Here is a 19,821-nt window from a genome sequence, read left to right as displayed (position 1 = left end):
AAACATGTTCTTTTCTTTATCATTAAATTTGAAAACTAAACATGACAAGAATTTTCAGATTAGAGTTCTGAAGAGTTTCAATCCTATAGTCCATGTAGACAGGATAACAAGAGATTCTGAAGCAGTCTATGCTGTTTTATGAACACATTGGTAGACTAAGTGAAACATGATAAGCTTTTAGAAACCTTCATACTTAAAACATATGGAATCATAGAAGGCTACTCAAACCACCACTGCACATCAAATCAATTAGGAGAAATTCAGGAATTTTAGTTTGTATTCTATTTGACACTTGTGCTTGGCTTTGGTAGTGAATCACTAGCCTGGAAGTGAACTACAACTGATTTGTACAAGAAGTGGACATTCATGAAAAAAGATTAGAACTGTTGAAATAAAATGTCCAGTTTGTTCAATGGTGTTACTCTGTTCATTGCCTCTTAGTTCAATAGCTCCATATGAATATGTAGTGATCAGAAAAGCATTTATACCCAATACAATATGAATGGACAGTTCAAGTCACCTTACTGGTGTTGTGTTTCGGTATCAGTGCGAGTTTGCAGATTAGTAAATGTAAAGGATACTCAAGACATTTTATGTATCAATTTTACAGTCTTCATAGAGACAAACTGTTCAGTCGTTAGCGCCAAATGTGGATCTCTCTTTCTAGCCTAAAGTATTCACTAGCTGCATTGTATGAAATGAAGCGCTCACTATTGCCCCATAATATGGTGTCTGTCCGAACAGTTGGCTACACAAACAAGCTATCGAGAGAACTAAACCATTCCATTTTAGTTTTGTTGACATTTTACGATTGATTACAAATGAATCTAGTTACGACTACATCACATGATTATTGCAGTTTCTACGTACAAAAAGACTTGTTTTGTCAGAAGCAAATGTTACTTAATTGTTGTTGATATTTGTTATAGCTGTCTAGTACTGAGAAGTATTACGGGCCCTTCTAGATAGTTGGAGACAGGGCAACAGAGGAAGACCACATCATAGGAAGATTGAGTTGAAAATAGTGCAGATACCTCAAGGAAACACGAACGAAATAAGAGCCACCACGAGTGTTTGGTCGTGTTAGTAAAGTGACAAAGCTGCCAGCCTTATCATGTACATTTGATTTCAAGAGTAGAGATGTACGTTATTATTTAGGCCAAGTAAATGACGTTAACTAATGGTTCTTACCCCCCACCCCCTTATTTTCAACCACTCCTTTACCTGTTGGCAGCAACTGAGCGCCTTATCCCTCCCCTACACAGAGCAGTAAGACAACGTACTGTAAATATTTGGCTAAGTAGCAGATTGAAGACATCAAACGAGAACAATTGTTTTTTTTTTAAATCTCACCATCATCCTGCTAGAAGTTGGTTCTTTGGAAGACTCACGAGGCTCCACTGTATGGGTTGAATTATTGTCTATACCGGTATTTAAGCAGCTTTGCACTACTAGGCTAGGCAGATTTACCAGAGCTAGATCTATAGAGTTCGGTTTTTCTCTCTCTCTCTCTAAATCTGCAAGCTTACAAATATCAAATAACACGAGACTGGTCACCAACATTTTCCAAAACTATAATTAAATAAAAAAAAAAAACAACGACCTTATGTCTCAAGCATAATTTAACCAAACTGATAGAAAAGGGCTGAACTATCATTCTAACTCAATGTCCGATCTTCCAAGTTGTTCTAGGTACTGATGGCAGAGCGACACTGTTCTGTGGTGATTCTCAGCCCTTTGCGATATGTGTGTTCCTGGGAAAGCATAGGCTTCTGGCAACACAACACACTTCTGCAATGTAGTGATATTGGCGCAGTCTTCGAGAATTCCCTTCACCTGCAGACATAAAGTATGTATTTTGTTAACAGATTATGTGAATCAGAAGTGAACAAAAGTATGCAGTAAGTTAACCAAAATCCATTAAATTCAAACACAAAACTATGTGCGTGTACTGTAGTCAAAGCAATGAGATAGAAATGTAATTGTATTGGTGTTATGGAGTGTGTGTGTGTTTCTATGGTGACGGTATCATCTTATATTTTATATAATACAGACGTTACTTCAAAAAAGAAGATGATTACGTCCTACGCGTCATGCATTCAGTCATGCATATTAACCAATGACTTAAATTCTGCCAAGTTAATGGTTTTCCTGGCTGGCTCAGGCAACCCATTACATGCTCTAATAGCACTCGGAAGAAGGAGTATTTGTACAAATTTGTCCTAGCATATGGGATGAGGAATGTGCCTTTCTGTAGACGGTAGAAAGAGGTTAGCGATTGGTAGTGAATGATGCAACATAGGTGGCATTGTCGTCATTAGGTCTTAGGGGAGATGGTTCCAGAACGTGAGACTGAAAGGTTGTTTTATTGTAGTGAGTTAGATTTTGTTAAAGATATTAAAGTCTACTACATTTATTTCATTTTATCACAAATTGATTTTGTCTATATTATAGATAAAGTTCGATTTAGTATTGCTAAAGAAAAGGAACTTATTCAAGTTGTCGAAGTTTTATTAGTTGAGATATATTACGCCTTCAACAGTTTAGTTTTATACAAGACAACGACCGAATACAAAAAGTGGATGTTCTACTAATTGTCGTGTCTCGTAAATAAACAAAAAAAAAGTGTTAAGGTCGCCAGAACTCATCAAGATGTTTACATTTTTTATTCAAGAAGTCACTATAGAACTAAACAGCTTTAAAATAAGCAGAGATTCTATTTTGTCTAAGCTATTGGAGAAATTAAATTTAGGCCAAGTATAATCAAAAGGAGACAATAATTAAGGTCAATTCATAGGCTGTTTCGTGTTGAATTTATGTGACTCTTTTATTCAAATTAATTTTTAGTGTGTATTCTTACTTTGACTATTTTGAGATTCCAATTTGGGATATTAAAGAATTCAGTTTCTTAAATGTATTTGTATTCCATTATCACCGATTAAAGTTATCGCGTCCTCGGACTTGTCACCCGAAAGGACATATTGGTATAACAACACAATACCAGCGTCACTAAAACATACTACATACTGCTACTGATTAATATTTCAAGACCATACATGCTGGATATGTCCTTGGGCCATTTCTTCCCCCAATTGATATACTCGCATGTTACACTATAATATTTTTTTAAGCTTTCCTTTTTAAAATTCATCGATATGTGTATATTTTTTTTTACTTCCACTAAAACTGTGCAAGTTTCAATTAGTATAGTTCCATGGCTTGCCTAATCAATTTTAGAAGAAAAAAAAAGAATCTTTTTTTTTTTCCGATCTTGCTTTTTAAATATTTTATCTGGAGTTAGTTTTATTCTTTTGTTTGAACTCAAGTGGAAATGTGTAAAACTATTGGCACATTCTAAATGTCCGATAATTCGCTACTCTTACCTCATAATGGGGTGGGGGAATGAATGACTGGACACACAGAACCTTGAGTTGGCTACAGTCCATACAGTGCCGGACAATGTAGCGTATGTCCTCAGTGGTCAGCGAGCAGAAAGACACGGAGAAACACGTGATGTATTCCATTCGAATCAACAACGAGGCTATCTGTAAACAGTCATTCAACACACGTCAGATAGGCTTATACAGGCAAGTGAGGATGAAAGAGTGAGCAGATTTAGATGACAGGAACATGTGGATTGGAATGGGTGGATAGATAATTGAAAATCATTTTGGATCAACATTGATTATAATTTGTATTGTATATCTTATCTTATACATTATAGACGATCCTTCTCAACATTAATTAGAGACGTAAATTCTGCTCTAAGTCCATGGCTTTCCTCGTTGATTTCTGAATTTCATGCTCTAAAAGCACAAGGGAAGACGGTGCACTTGTATGAATTTGTCCTCGCATATGGAAAAAGAAAATATAGGCCTAACTTTATCTTTGTGTCTTTCTGAATATTTTTATGTGTGTTTGTGTTTGTAAATAATGGCTTAGTGTTTTATGTATTGTAGCTATTTTACTTTTTACAAAGCTTATATCAACTCTGTCTGTCTGTGTATCTGTCTGTCTGGTAAAAAGTTTGTACACGTTATTTCTCCGACCTCCAATCTCGGATTAAGCTGAAATGTTGCACAATTATTTCTTTTACCTGACAACACAAAAATAAAAAAAAATTAGTTAACTAACTATTGGTAATTATTTTGTTTTGTATCTCAAACAAGGGAAATAAATAGTACTTGACTGCATTGGTGGTATAAGCTGAATGAGTCCCCTTTATTTTAGCTTGTTGTCTGAGTGAACACAAACATGAAATAGAAACAATAGATAACTATACAATCATACACTCTTCGCTAGCAGAGTAGTTAACGCGTTAGCTTGAGAAGCATGAGAAGGCTTTAGCCCACAAGTTCGAATTCAGGTCATTTTTTAATTTTTTTTTTAAACACATTTAAAAAGCGATCTCCCAGATACCCTGTTAATTCTCCCCTAAACCCCCTTTCCAACTGGTCAAGACAAGTGATAACGTAGTGAGAAGCTTAAAGCAACTGGTAAAAATATAATATTTCTAATCGCACAGATTTTTTTTATTGTTAGTCTAGATCAATTACAAATTTAATAACATGACTGATCCAAACTAATTGATACACTTAATATAAGCATTGTTTGTTTTTTAAAAGTATTTTTTTGTATTTTGCTTTTTAGTCTTCTGTTCTTAAGTGACTCCCAATCTCTACACAGAGGTTGAAAATTTATATACATATCTGTAAATGAAAATGTATGTTTACATTGTTGCAAAGAAGGATTACAAGGTTTTATTCAAATTCATGTTTCAAGTCAATACATAAGCATACATGGTAGATTGGATTAGTTATATGTAGCCACATTATTGTAGTATGTACATTCCTAACAACATCAGCACATATAGGCCTATGAGTATTCGATCTTGAGATCTTCAAGTGCACCAGTCAAAGAGTTAATCGATCACCAATCACATCACTATTTATGACGTGATGAGAATACATTTTTTAAAAACTTTATTACATTTTAACTTGATTACATATTGCTTTAACTCAACTCACCAGGGAAGATAAAGAGGTAAGGTTATTTCTGCTTAGGTTCAATTCCCTGAGCGTCGACACCCCAGACCACCCTAAAAGGGCGCCAATATCCGATGGCGTGAGTCTACAATCTCGGAGGTTTAAATAGGTCAGACCCCGAGAGAAGGAAGCAAAGAAAGTGTCCAGCGAATCCCTCAATGTACAGGAGGCCAAATTCAACTGTGGACAAAAGAGAAAATATTGTATAGAACTAGCAATGTTATTTTTTAAGTGACTTCAGTTCTGGATGCAACGTAAACAAGACCCTCAAAGCCAAAACGTTCTTAACATGTAGGCATTACATTTCGCAATTCGGTCTTACAGTGAAGACACACACACACATATGTAAAGAATACAAATAAAGGTTAAGAATGCCATGAAGCCAGTACAGCGACCAACAATTTGTCTCCATAAGTAACTCATAGCGGCTTAGTTGAATTCAGAATTTTTGTTAACAAATATCTTTATTTTCCCCCCGTATAGTCTATAGTACAATATATTAAAGAAATGTGAGACGAAAGTAAACATTGTGACACTCAGGAATCAATTCGTCAAAACTTTTTTTTTTCAATTTTTTTTAAATGTACAAGTAGGCCTACTAGAAACCCTAAAGCCCGTTCACCTCATGACAGGGGCGGACTGGGTATCAAAATCGGCCCGGGCATTACCATATAAACCGGCCCACAAATGGCATGCCATATATTTTCGGTGGGGGATTTTTACCCCACTCCGCAATTATATATATATATATATATATATATATATATATATATATATATATATATATATATATATATATATATATATATATATATATATGTGTGTGTGTGTGTGTGTGTGTGTATATGTAATTAATCTTCATCACTTTCTGATCTTTCATTCTTACAAACGTTTTTTTTAACCCTAGAATACTATCTTCTTATAATTAGTGGAAAGACAGTACACACCGCCAAAGGGCAGGTATGGAGTCCGGGGGAGCGCTGTGAGCTTCTCCCACTGGGGTTCGGGGCGAAGCCCCGGAACCAAGCATTATTTCCGTTATTTTAAGGATTAAAAATGCATATTCTGAGGTATCTACAGTGCAATTAGCTTGCTACTCTTCCGCTTTAAAAAATTCAAAAACCAAAGCTGCTATTGACTGGAGTCCAGCGACTGATTCTCTACAGCCTGATTCTCTACAAAATATATAAAGTTTGATAACGCATCGAAAACTGGATCTATGCATTCGTAGGATTACATAATGTATTCTATTTATACGTTTATGTAGTCTGAAAACTATAAACAATACAATAGCAGCCTAATGAGTTTGAAGCTTTTTGGTATTACTTATAGATTACAGACGTTTCTTCAAAAAATACGATTTTTACCTCTTACGCATTTCATGTGTCATTCTAGTCATGCTTGTTGATCTGTGACTTAAAATATGCTAAATCATTGGTTTTCCTGGCTGACTCAGGCAACCCATTCCATTAAAAGATAAGAGAAAGTAGAACGGTTAAAGAGACACTTACTTAATGTGAAAAGCTCTTGCTTCCTCCTAGTACATTCTCATTAACGCGATTTGTATATGAATATACCATGACCCATTATTTAAAATATAAATATCCTTTCACTAAATATAAGATGTGACAGCGCTATATAAATTATTGTAATGATTGTAATAATTTTCATCATTAATGACTTCATACTAAGCATAAGTTTGCCATTAATTATAGATCTAATGGTCTAAAAATTGATTTAGATTTATTTTTTAATTAAATATTTTTTTTGTAAGCCTTAAGTGTAGTATTTTTAGATCTAGATTCTATGTTATTAAAAATAAACAAAAAGAAACTTACTTTTTCTTTTCAAATCGCAGAAAGTAGAGCTTTATACCCATATTGAGCTATGAATAAGTTGGGTGGTTTGCAATTTCACGGCTGTGTGTATGTGTTTAAGTTAATTTCTATTAAGTTTTGTTAAAGAGCTAATTGTCGCGCCTTTTTATTTATTTATTTTTTTTTGCTGCGTTATATCAATGTTTTGTAACTTAACCTCTCTCATCCCTCTTTTTGTTTAAATTTCATTGGAACCATTAAAAGACGGGAGAGGGAAGGAGCAAAAAAAATATGGGAGTGCCATCAAAGGCCCATGCCGACCAGCAAAATGATTAGGGCAAACACAACCTCGAAGACATCAAAGCAGTCCATGCCGCTCGTGCATAGCAAAAAGTACGGTCTAACGTTTTGCAAATGACAATACGTACAGTGTATAGTGTACTTTTGTGTGTGGATATTCTTGTTCAATTTCAAACAAAATTAATTGTAATAAGAATTTAAAAAAAAAACCAACCTGTTCGGGCCTTTGTGTCTTGCTGCTGTTACCTTTTACCTTGTCTGCATTGAATTTTTTTTCTCTTTGGTCGCGACCAGACCGGCCCACCGGGCATTTGCCCGTTTGCCCATATAGCCAGTCCGCCCCTGCCCCATGAGGAACTTAATGAAAAAACTTATTGCTAAGCAACTACGAGAAGCTTACTTTAAAACCACAAGCCTTTTTTTCTTATATAGATCCTTGGTCTACATGTTATAACACATGACTCATTCAAATATCAGCAGCCACACACTCTCTTATCTTATCTGATCTTATCTTATCTTATATAATACACACGTTACTTCAAAAAAGAAGATGATTACGTCCTACGCGTCATGCATTTAGTCATGCATATTTACCAATGACTTAAATTCTGCAAAGTCACTGGTTTTCCTGGCTAGCTCAGGCAACCCATTCCATGCTCTAATAGCACTAGGGAAGAAGGAGTATTTGTACAAATTTGTCCTAGCATATGGGATGAGGAATGTGCCTTTATCTTTGTGTCTTTCAGAGTATTTTATTAAATTTTGTTTTTGTATTTGAAGATTATGGTTCAGTGTTTTATGTATGATTGCTACTTTACTTTTGAGCCTTCTGTCCTGAAGGCTTTCTAAATTTAGTGATTTTACTAAAGGTGTTACTCTAGTCAAATGTGAATATTCGTTTGTTATGAATCTCACTGCTCTATTTTGTGTCTGTTCCAGTTTCTTAATGTTTTCTTGAGTTGAGGGGTCCCAAACGGAGGATGCATATTCTATTATTGGCCTAACCAAGGTTAAATAACATTTTAGTTTTATGTTCTTATTTGATTTATAGAAATTTCTTTTAATAAATCCTAATGCTTTGTTTGATTTTTTTGTAGTTTCATCAATATGTGGATTCCATGACAGTTTTTCATTTATTATAACACCTAGGTATTTTGCATTTTTAGTCTGTGTTACTGGTTTGCCAAGAATAAGATAAGTGGAATTAATTTGTTTTAGTTTTTTTGTTACTGACATTTTTCTGGGTGGAAAGACATGCTACAATTTGATTCCCATTTCTGTAATTCATCTAATTCTCTTTGTAAAATATCTGTGTCTTGTGTTGTTTTTATTGTTCTATACATTATGCAATCGTCTGCAAATAATCTGACTTTTGTTCCTGAAGTAATGCAATTTGGTAAATCATTTATGTAAATTAAAAATAGTAGTGGACCCAAGACTGTTCCTTGAGGTACACCTGAGTTTACTGTTATCGGTGTTGATTTAGAGCCATTTATTATTACAGTTTGTTCTCTCCCTCATCAGAGAGATAGGCTCACATAACACCCTGCTCGTTAACCGTTGGTCAAAGAAACAGATGACCTTGACACTATTTGCCCTATAGATCGCAAGGAGGTCAGAAACTCTATTAGTCCAGCCAATCTGCATGTCAACACTGCTCCCATCCCACACCATCTTTTTACAAGTCGCTAAGGTCAAGCCCAAGACAGTGGACACACACACATGTATTTTTCTCATCAATACTGTTATACTGAGACTGAGTTAAGGTTAGGGCCCCAAGTTATCTTAAGTATTATCATATAAATTCCCCAACCATCGTATCATATTTAGAAGTACTGACACTAAAATTGAAACATTATGATGACGTACCTTTTTTAAGTTGACTAGACTGTTCAACACTGTGCTCAACTGTGACATGGCGCTAGACAATAACGGCACGTGAACTGTATTGGGCATGGACAAACACTGCAACTCTGAGAGATAGGACAGGCCCTCTAGAATATTCTCCCATCTGGATGGCTCAGAGCAGACGTCGGAGTCTTCGATCTCCAGGTGAGTTAGATACTAGAACAGGACAAATAACATGGTAGAAGTGGACCAGTGTTATTGTTCCGTCCAGAACCACACGCGATAAGTGAACTAGGAACGTTATGTACTTATTTTAATAGTTATGCACTATTTGAAGCATTTATAAACCATCCCCACATTTATAACAAAGCTTATATCAACTCACTCTGTCTGTCTGTCTGGTAAAAAGCTTGTACATGTTATTCCTCCCACACCTAATCTCTAATCAAGCTGAAATTTTGCACAACTATTTCTTTACCTGTCAACACAAGAATAAGTGAACCAATTAAATAATTAACTATTGGTAATTAATTATTAAAAGTTTTTTTTTACCAGACAGATAGAAAAACAAATTGATTTGAAATAAGCTTTGTAAAAATTAGTTACATGACTGATTCAACTTAATTGATAAAACTAAGTTTAATATAAGCTGAATATTTGTTTACAAAAATATTTTTACAAAGCTTATATCAACTCTGTCTGTCTGTCTGGCAAAATCTTGAACATGTTCCTTCTCCCATTTACCATTCTCGGATTAAGTTGAAACTTTGCACAATTATTAATTGAGCCTGACATCACATGAATCTATCAAAAAATTAAACAATTAGTTAATTAATTGTTGGTGATTAATTATTTTGTTTGATTACGAAATAAGAGAAATCAATGCTACTTAATGAGAGATGTTGATATGTATATGGATTTAGTCCCCTTATTACGTTTTGACACGTGTTTTCTCCCGCTTCCTATTCTCGGATCATGTTGAAATTTGCATAATTATTTATAGTCGATAACAATACACGAGTCAGTCCAAAAATTAACTAATTAGTTAATCATTTTGTCCTAATTAATTAATTCTGTTTTATATAGCAGAACGTGAAATAGCGAAGTAGAGTAGAGAATGATGAAGGTTCTAACCCCATTCTGGCTTATTTTTTTAATGACGATCAGATCCGATCCCAACAAATCCGATCATTCGGGTTTACCTGATGCTTGTATTGGGCATGGACAAACACTACCGCTCTGAGAAATAGGACTGGCCCGCTAGAATATTCTCCCAACTCGATGGCGTAGTGCAGACGTCGGAATCCTCAATCTCCAGGTGATGAGTTAGATTTTCTTTTGTTCAGTTAATGAACTAGATTTTAGAAACGTGCGCACAAAAAAATAGGTCCAGCGCACTAATACAACGCTTATCAAACTGTAAGCTTGTAGATCTAGCTCTGGCAGCAGAATTTACTGAAACAGACTGTTAGGCCATAGAAAGATGACCTGATTGTGACTCTTGTTTTCAGCATGACGTATGGGCAACCTTTTTTTCTACCTTTACTTATCTCTTAGTCTGTTGGACCGTTTGGGCACCATGCAAGATTTGTCGACCTTCTTTCTCCATCCCTCTGTCTTTAGCCTTAGTTAGAACCTCTTTCAATTGCAGGGCCGTCTATTCTTTTATGTTGTCTTCCCATCGCTTTCTTTGTCTGCCTCTTATTCTTCTTCCTGGTACTGTTCCCTGAAGGGCAACATCCTCTTCTAAACTGAGATATTGAGTCCCAGTGACCCACATCATTTTCTCCTGCAGTCACTATTCGGGGATCCTAACGGACGTAAAGACAGTAATCACGACCTACTAGGACCAATTGCACGTCTTCAGCAGACCTATAAGTACCCAACTAGGACTAAATCAGAAGGTCAGCTAGAGAAAATGGTTAGCTTACACACGTAACTCACTCTGGGGTCTAAAACTTTATTTAGCAAAGATACTGGCAGACAGACATCCGGAAGTACTTCTAGCCACGCTCTCTGGCAGACGTACCGGAAAGGGGAGGAGCCTTGCAGAGCCAAGCCAATGGGCACATCGTCTATAGTTAACTTGCAGTCTAAAGCTATGGTTACAGGCCCTGAAAAAAAATACCAGTAGTGTTTTTGGAGATGTTAGTAGATTTTAATAATAGTAGTAGTAATGATGATAAGTAATAGTGATACTATGTAATAATGATGATAAGTAGATAAGACATAGAACAGCAGTTACTACTCAGTATAGAAGGACTTCTTATGGTCCGACAGTTACGCTGGACAGGGCACGTATGGGGGACGAACGTATGATCTGAAAGGTGGTCGACGTAACAGAGGTGCTTCACGAAAACGCTTTAAAGACCAGCTTAGGCTTCAACTTGCCTTATCTGACATAGAAGAGAGCACCTGGAATCACATGCAACTTCAGAACGAGACTGCTGGAGGTCACTTACAAAAGCCGCGGGATAGACATTTGAGACCAAAAGCAAAATCCGCTTCCGAGGACAGACGTAGACGGCGAAAAGAAAATCTAAATCGACCATCGGCGCACAATTGTTATGCTTGCGCTGGAGTGGCAAAATATGTAGGTCACAGCTAGGGTTGCGTAGCCACGGGAAATACTGCATTCCTTACTAATCTTTGGACTTGAAGACAAGCCTTATTAGTAGTAATAGTAGTAGCAGTAGACTTTCGCTTGATTCACTTTGCTTCTAAATATATTAAAAGATGTCTAAATAAACTCGTTTGATCTCTATATGTGTTGTAAACAGAAAGTAAGCAGGCAATTTGAAAATTCGTATGAAATGAAAGAAATCTCTCTTTATTAATTTCTCTTTAATCAATTATTTAGTTTTCGGATTGTGTTGTGAGAGCAGACGTTAGCACACACTGAGAGACTAAGTCTGAATGACGTCAGAACTCAATGTGAGAGCAGAAGTTTGCACACACTGAGAGACTAAGTCTGAATGACGTCAGAACTCAATGTGAGAGCAGACGTTTGCACACACTGAGAGACTAAGTCTGAATGACGTCAGAACTCAATGTGAGAGCAGACGTTTGCACACACTGAGAGACTAAGTCTGAATGACGTCACAACTCAATGCATTTATTTTTTAAAAAATCTTTAACGGTGACAGAGGTGCCTCTAAACCAGGGCTTCTCAACCTGTGGGTCGCGACCCCTTTGAGGGGTCGATGGACGATTTGCCAGGGGTCGCCTAAGACCATCGAAAAAAATGAATTTCTTTTGTCTGTTCTTCTATTGCCGTGTGTGTGTCAAAGGGGGGGGGGGTCGCGGCAGAGTGAGGGATCGTAAAAAGGGGTCGCCGAACCTAAAAGGTTGAGAACTGCTGCTCTAAACTCTAACAATTTAAACTTTTACCATAAGAAAAAAAGTTATGCTGGGCAGAGTTTAGTCATCTCGTTTAACATCCTAATTATATTTTGCATGCATGTCAATCCAATTATGGGACAGTTACCATTTGGGATACGACAGTGAACTGATTGATATATGCTAGAGTTTCACTACAAGTGTATTATTCCAGACTTACCAAACATGTGTCCATGGCAGACGAGCAGGTCAATATTGGCATAAATGCAAGAGATTCTGTTTAAATATCTTTGCACTTTGTCTTTACTGATGGCTGAAACAAGACTTCATGGAGAATAAGGTTGGAAATACAATAGCTGAACATTCTGTTTTGTCACATTGTAAATGTGCTTTTTTTTTTTAAATAGAAAAAAGGGAAATAGATCTGCAAGTATTGAGAGTTACAACTGTAAATGTGCAGGTAATTAATTTTGTTTGGCATAGAAAAAGGAAAAAAAGTTTACAGTATTGAGACGTATAACTGTAAAAGTGCAGTTCCATTCCTTATAAACGCTTTGTTTTTTTTTTTGTTGTTTTTAAAGTATATTTTTTAAATCTTGCTCGTTTCCTCATCACTTCAAGAGCACTGTGACCTGGATGTTTACATGTCAATCTGACCTCTCTTCGTTGTACAGCCAACATTCTTTCAAGAAGAACTTATGGGACGAAGACGCGAGGTGGCTCAGTGGTTAAGCGCTTTCAAGTTCGAATCCCACTGAAGATAAGAATGTCCCAAGACGCCCCTGAATCTTCCCAACTGTTAATCGGTTGGTTGTTGTGCTGGCCACCTGAAAACTCTTCAGGCTTCAGCTAAGAGCTTTTTATCAACTGCCCCTAGGATCAGAGTCCACCCAACTCTAATGGGTACCTGGCTTAAGTTGGGGAAAGTAAAGGCGGTTAGTCGTTGTGCTGGCCACATGACACCCTTCTCGTTAACTGTTGGCAAAAGCAACATCATCTGCCCTATAGATCGCAAGGTCTGAAAGGTGAACTCATATAGGGCTGAAATGCATACGTTTCAATAATTCTTCGTACTCCTGAACTGAAATATCTAGTACTGATTAAATATGTGGTGAGTCAGTAGCAGTATATCCACATGTTGTTTTTTCTCTACAAAACTTATATCAACTCTGTCTGTCTGGCAAAAACTTAGTACACGTTATTTCTCCCGCACCCAATCTCGGATTAAAATGAAATTTTTCTAAATTATTTCTTTTACCTAACAACACAAGAATCAATAAAAAAAAATAATTAACCAACTATTTAATTAACTATTGGTAATTAATTATTTTGTTCGGTGTTTTGAACAAGGGGAATAAATCGTACTTGTCAGATGTGGTGGTATAAGTTGAATTAGCCCCCTTGATGACTCCTGAACCCTTAGTGAACATTATTTAATGTATTTAAACAACAAGCAAGTAATCAGTCACCAAGATACCCCCTTCTTGCCTCTCCCAACTGGTCCAGACAAGTGGTAAGATCAAACCGCCCCGGGTATGCTATTCTGCCTCGACGTGGCACTCGGGTAGAAACGATTACTTGAGGAAGTGATTAGGCTAAATGAATAGCAAAACAAAACCCCTGTGGGAGTGTCCAAGGGAATGCGACAGCTTCCCCATTGCACGGTGCGGAGTTGAAAGAGAGCTTCCACGTCCTTGTCGATAATCCATGCCCGCTCCTCAAGGGACCGTTACACTAATGACGAGTCCTGCACGGTTGGCTTGGTACAACATAGGAAAATGGCGAAGGTTCCCGGTGTACTCGACCTTCGGCCATGCATTCTAGTCCATGCGCCCGGAGTGCCAGATATATTGGAAATAGCAATGCTTTACATAGGCATTGACTTGGATCTCTTCCAGACAGAACGGTTGTTCAGGCAGGCTTACATGCCTAGAGCTCGAAGAGCCTTCGGCTCAGCTCTTTTGACAATCAAACGGATCAATCCGCAATGAAAAAGCTTAAAGCTAAAAAAAAAATTAATTAAAAAATTGGTAAAACTATTTCTAATTGCACATATTTATTACGTTTCAGTTGATCGTGACTATAATTACTTGACTGATGAAAACTAATTGATACAATTACACCCACTAGAAGCTTTGTTGTTGTTCAGGTTTGGAAAGGTTTGGTCCTGGGTTCAAACCCTGCCCGCCCCCATCCCCGTCGTCCTGTGGGAGGTTTGGACTAGGAAGTAAACTATCTTCAACTCTGAAGGAATATCTGAAACATGTTAAACATTTGACAAACATCTCTCCTGCAGGACGACAGAGAATGACAGCGGGCGGGGTTTGAACTTGGGGCCAAAGCGGCGCATTCCACACAAACCTCCATTATTTTTTTCTTCTTAATTTCACCATGTGCTAATTTTATCCTACAATTTAGAAAGGCAAAGTGAAGGCAATACGCGGAAAGAGAAAATTCTTGAAAAAAAAGAAAAAGCGAAGAATGCTCGAAGACTTGATCATAGGTAGACAACTCTCACTTGTCTGTAGATCTATAGATTTACGTAAGAGTGCTCGTCCTTGAATGTCAGTCGCTGCCTAACAACTATACGCCAGTGTTGCTTAATCCTCCAGGTGCTAACAAGCTGTAAATGTCATCACTAGTCTCCCCTGGGTAGCAGTAATAGTGCAATTTTAGGCTACCAGATTTCAGGTAGACCAACAGGTGTGAAGGAGCTGATTACGTTACGGGTCAATAGGCGTCCAGTTTGAGACGAACTTATGTTCTAAATTTCAGCTAAATCTATGAACGATTGACCTACACTTGATAGTCAAAACAACACACCCATGCCCTGGGCAACAGCTGAGGATGTGACGTAGTTTAGCAGTTACACAACGAGTGGGATAGTCCGGGACTACACAATAGATACCTAACGCTAGCAGGAGGCATAAAGTCAAGGTCACGAGGAAAACAACTCATTCGAGTGACAACACTAGCGCACGCGCATTATTTATTTGTTCGAGGCTCTCATCAAATAGGCACTTCACATTTTGGTTAGCTACATAATGCTTCACGTAACTTGTAAATCTTCATCTTGTATATTATATACAATCTAAGTCTGTTGAGTTAAGTAATGGGAGGCTGCTGTGTGTTATGATCCTTTAGATCGATGTCAAAGTGTTATGAGCTATGTCTATCATGTAATGATTCAATGCAGTCAAGATAGTTGAAAAAAAAACAACAACTAGATTCCACTCAAAAGTCTTTATTTTATTTAAAAGATTGTATTTGAATTTAAGCTACTGGTAGGGATGGACTTGGAACTTGGAAGCCTCCAAAGTGTTTTAAACTAAATCTTTGCTTACTCTTTTTTTTTAAAGTTGTTTTTCATGTTGGAAAGGGAGAACAAAAAAAAAAACAACAACAACGAGAAAGGGTGACAGAAAGATGGTTGCCCAAAAAAAAAAAAAAAACAAATATTGACTAAACAAATATGTGGTATAGACATGGGTGTGGTGAATGAGTACTGCATTGCAGACATTTGATTTGTCGACATCACTGGTTCTTTTTTTTTTTTTTTTTTTTAAGCAAGAACTCTATAATATGCGCAAGTACTGTCATATATTTCTAAGCAGTCAGTACCATAGGCACCTCGCATAAGCCATCAGTCAATATCAATAGTGAAAGAGTCACATTCACTGACAAAACAACTATTGTTAATCCCGTAGGACATTTCTTTTTGTGGCTATAGAGGTCTTTAAAAGGTCTATATAGAGGTCTTTAAAAGGTCTATATTGAGGTCTTTAAAAGGTCTATATAAAGGTCTTTAAAAGGTCTATATTGAGATCTCATAGCCAGTGTTGTTGCGTTTGGTTCGTATTTCTTTTTTGTCAGCTATCATTGTTGCCCTCACTTTCCATAGCTTGTCGCGTGACCACTGCTTACCACAGAGTGTGATCTTTTAAGGTTTTTACTTTTAAAACCCTTTGATTACATCCAAAATTAATAACTTATTAATTATATACTTTTTAAAATTAAAAAAAAGTGAAATTATCAAATATAGGCATTACATAAAACCTGGGTGGGTAGACACGGATCTCGAAAACGGCTCTAATGATTTTCCCAGCAATGTTCCATTATTTTTTTTATCTAACATTAGTTATTAGTTATTAAGGAAAAAACAATCGCTCCATACGTTGTATAATGAAGGTATTGCCTCGTTGTAACTTAATGTTAGGATTTATAGCTAAGAAGAACGAGACAAACCTCTGAGTTTACAGAGAGGTAACGAAATGTACTGGACAGTTGTTACATAGAGAGCGGTCGTATTGGACAGTTGTTACATAGAGAGCGGTCGTAGTGGACAGTTGTTACATAGAGAGCAGTCGAAGTGGACAGTTGTTACATAGAGAGCGGTCGTAGTGGACAGTTGTTACATAGAGAGCGGTCGTATTGGACAGTTGTTACATAGAGAGCGGTCGTAGTGGACAGTTGTTACATAGAGAGCGGTCGTATTGGACAAAGTTATTTCCGCTCACATGTATTAGACAGTAGATATTTCAGCTTGGTAGAGAGCGGTCGTATGTATTAGACAGTAGATATTTCAGCTTGGTAGAGGGCGGTCGTATGTATTAGACAGTAGATATTTCAGCTCGGTAGAGAGCGGTCGTATGTATTAGACAGTAGATATTTCAGCTCGCTAGAGAGCGGTCGTATGTATTAGACAGTAGATATTTCAGCTCGGTAGAGAGCGGTCGTATGTATTAGACAGTAGATATTTCAGCTCGGTAGAGAGCGGTCACATGTATTAGACAGTAGATATTTCAGCTCGCTAGAGAGCGGTCGTATGTATTAGACAGTAGATATTTCAGCTCGGTAGAGAGCGGTCGTATGTATTAGACAGTAGATATTTCAGCTCGGTAGAGAGCGGTCGTATGTATTAGACAGTAGATATTTCAGCTCGGTAGAGAGCGGTCGTATGTATTAGACAGTAGATATTTCAGCTCGGTAGAGAGCGGTCGTATGTATTAGACAGTAGATATTTCAGCTCGGTAGATAGCGGTCACATGTATTAGACAGTAGATTTTTCAGCTCGCTAGAGAGCGGTCGTATGTATTAGACAGTAGATATTTCAGCTCGGTAGATAGCGGTCACATGTATTAGACAGTAGATTTTTCAGCTCGCTAGAGAGCGGTCGTATGTATTAGACAATAGATATTTCAGCTCGGTAGAGAGCGGTCGTATGTATTAGACAATAGATATTTCAGCTCGGTAGAGAGCGGTCGTATGTATTAGACAGTAGATATTTCAGCTCGGTAGAGAGCGGTCGTATGTATTAGACAGTAGATATTTCAGCTCGGTAGAGAGCGGTCGTATGTATTAGACAGTAGATTTTTCAGCTCGCTAGAGAGCGGTCGTATGTATTAGACAGTAGATATTTCAGCTCGGTAGAGAGCGGTCGTATGTATTAGACAGTAGATATTTCAGCTCGGTAGAGAGCGGTCGTATGTATTAGACAGTAGATATTTCAGCTCGGTAGAAAGCGGTCACATGTATTAGACAGTAGATATTTCAGCTCGGTAGAGAGCGGTCGTATGTATTAGACAATAGATATTTCAGCTCGGTAGAGAGCGGTCGTATGTATTAGACAATAGATATTTCAGCTCGGTAGAGAGCGGCCACATGTATTAGACAGTAGATATTTCAGCTCGGTAGAGAGCGGTCGTATGTATTAGACAATAGATATTTCAGCTCGGTAGAGAGCGGTCGTATGTATTAGACAATAGATATTTCAGCTCGGTAGAGAGCGGTCGTATGTATTAGACAATAGATATTTCAGCTCGGTAGAGAGCGGTCACATGTATTAGACAGTAGATTTTTCAGCTCGCTAGAGAGAGGTCGTATGTATTAGACAGTAGATTTTTCAGCTCGCTAGAGAGCGGTCGTATGTATTAGACAATAGATATTTCAGCTCGCTAGAGAGCGGTCGTATGTATTAGACAGTAGATTTTTCAGCTCGCTAGAGAGCGGTCGTATGTATTAGACAGTAGATTTTTCAGCTCGGTAGAGAGCGGTCACATGTATTAGACAGTAGATATTTCAGCTCGCTAGAGAACGGTCGTATGTATTAGACAGTAGATATTTCAGCTCGGTAGAGAGCGGTCACATGTATTAGACAGTAGATATTTCAGCTCGGTAGAGAGCGGTCACATGTATTAGACAGTAGATATTTCAGCTCGCTAGAGAGCGGTCACATGTATTAGACAGTAGATATTTCAGCTCGGTAGAGAGCGGTCACATGTATTAGACAGTAGATATTTTAGCTCGCTAGAGAGAGGTCGTATGTATTAGACAGTAGATATTTCAGCTCGGTAGAGAGCGGTCGTATGTATTAGACAGTAGATATTTCAGCTCGGTAGAGAGCGGTCGTATGTATTAGACAGTAGATATTTCAGCTCGGTAGAGAGCGGTCGTATGTATTAGACAGTAGATATTTCAGCTCGGTAGATAGCGGTCACATGTATTAGACAGTAGATTTTTCAGCTCGCTAGAGAGCGGTCGTATGTATTAGACAGTAGATATTTCAGCTCGGTAGATAGCGGTCACATGTATTAGACAGTAGATTTTTCAGCTCGCTAGAGAGCGGTCGTATGTATTAGACAATAGATATTTCAGCTCGGTAGAGAGCGGTCGTATGTATTAGACAATAGATATTTCAGCTCGGTAGAGAGCGGTCGTATGTATTAGACAGTAGATATTTCAGCTCGGTAGAGAGCGGTCGTATGTATTAGACAGTAGATATTTCAGCTCGGTAGAGAGCGGTCGTATGTATTAGACAGTAGATTTTTCAGCTCGCTAGAGAGCGGTCGTATGTATTAGACAGTAGATATTTCAGCTCGGTAGAGAGCGGTCGTATGTATTAGACAGTAGATATTTCAGCTCGGTAGAGAGCGGTCGTATGTATTAGACAGTAGATATTTCAGCTCGGTAGAGAGCGGTCACATGTATTAGACAGTAGATATTTCAGCTCGGTAGAGAGCGGTCGTATGTATTAGACAATAGATATTTCAGCTCGGTAGAGAGCGGTCGTATGTATTAGACAATAGATATTTCAGCTCGGTAGAGAGCGGCCACATGTATTAGACAGTAGATATTTCAGCTCGGTAGAGAGCGGTCGTATGTATTAGACAATAGATATTTCAGCTCGGTAGAGAGCGGTCGTATGTATTAGACAATAGATATTTCAGCTCGGTAGAGAGCGGTCGTATGTATTAGACAATAGATATTTCAGCTCGGTAGAGAGCGGTCACATGTATTAGACAGTAGATTTTTCAGCTCGCTAGAGAGAGGTCGTATGTATTAGACAGTAGATTTTTCAGCTCGCTAGAGAGCGGTCGTATGTATTAGACAATAGATATTTCAGCTCGCTAGAGAGCGGTCGTATGTATTAGACAGTAGATTTTTCAGCTCGCTAGAGAGCGGTCGTATGTATT

General features: G+C 37.6%; 1 protein-coding gene across 4 annotated transcripts in view; it reads right to left on the bottom strand.

Annotated features, from left to right (window-relative positions):
* Window positions 1-1,604: 1,604 nt before the first annotated feature.
* Window positions 1,605-19,821, bottom strand: part of LOC106075252 (uncharacterized) — a 28,096-nt gene continuing 9,879 nt past the window's right edge. For all 4 annotated transcript variants that reach the window (XM_056007163.1, XM_056007166.1, XM_056007165.1 and 1 more), the window contains 6 exons: window positions 12,570-12,662; window positions 10,955-11,124; window positions 9,032-9,226; window positions 5,028-5,225; window positions 3,384-3,545; window positions 1,605-1,836 (listed from right to left, as the gene is read on the bottom strand). In XM_056007163.1, coding sequence (XP_055863138.1) covers window positions 1,654-1,836; window positions 3,384-3,545; window positions 5,028-5,225; window positions 9,032-9,226; window positions 10,955-11,124; window positions 12,570-12,662 — 1,001 coding nt within the window. In that variant the 3' untranslated portion in view covers window positions 1,605-1,653. The remainder of the gene's footprint in view (window positions 1,837-3,383; window positions 3,546-5,027; window positions 5,226-9,031; window positions 9,227-10,954; window positions 11,125-12,569; window positions 12,663-19,821) is intronic.

This window comes from Biomphalaria glabrata, chromosome 12 (genome assembly GCF_947242115.1).
Source record: "Biomphalaria glabrata chromosome 12, xgBioGlab47.1, whole genome shotgun sequence".
Lineage (NCBI taxonomy): Eukaryota > Metazoa > Mollusca > Gastropoda > Planorbidae > Biomphalaria > Biomphalaria glabrata.
This window is presented reverse-complemented; position numbering and strand designations above follow the sequence as displayed.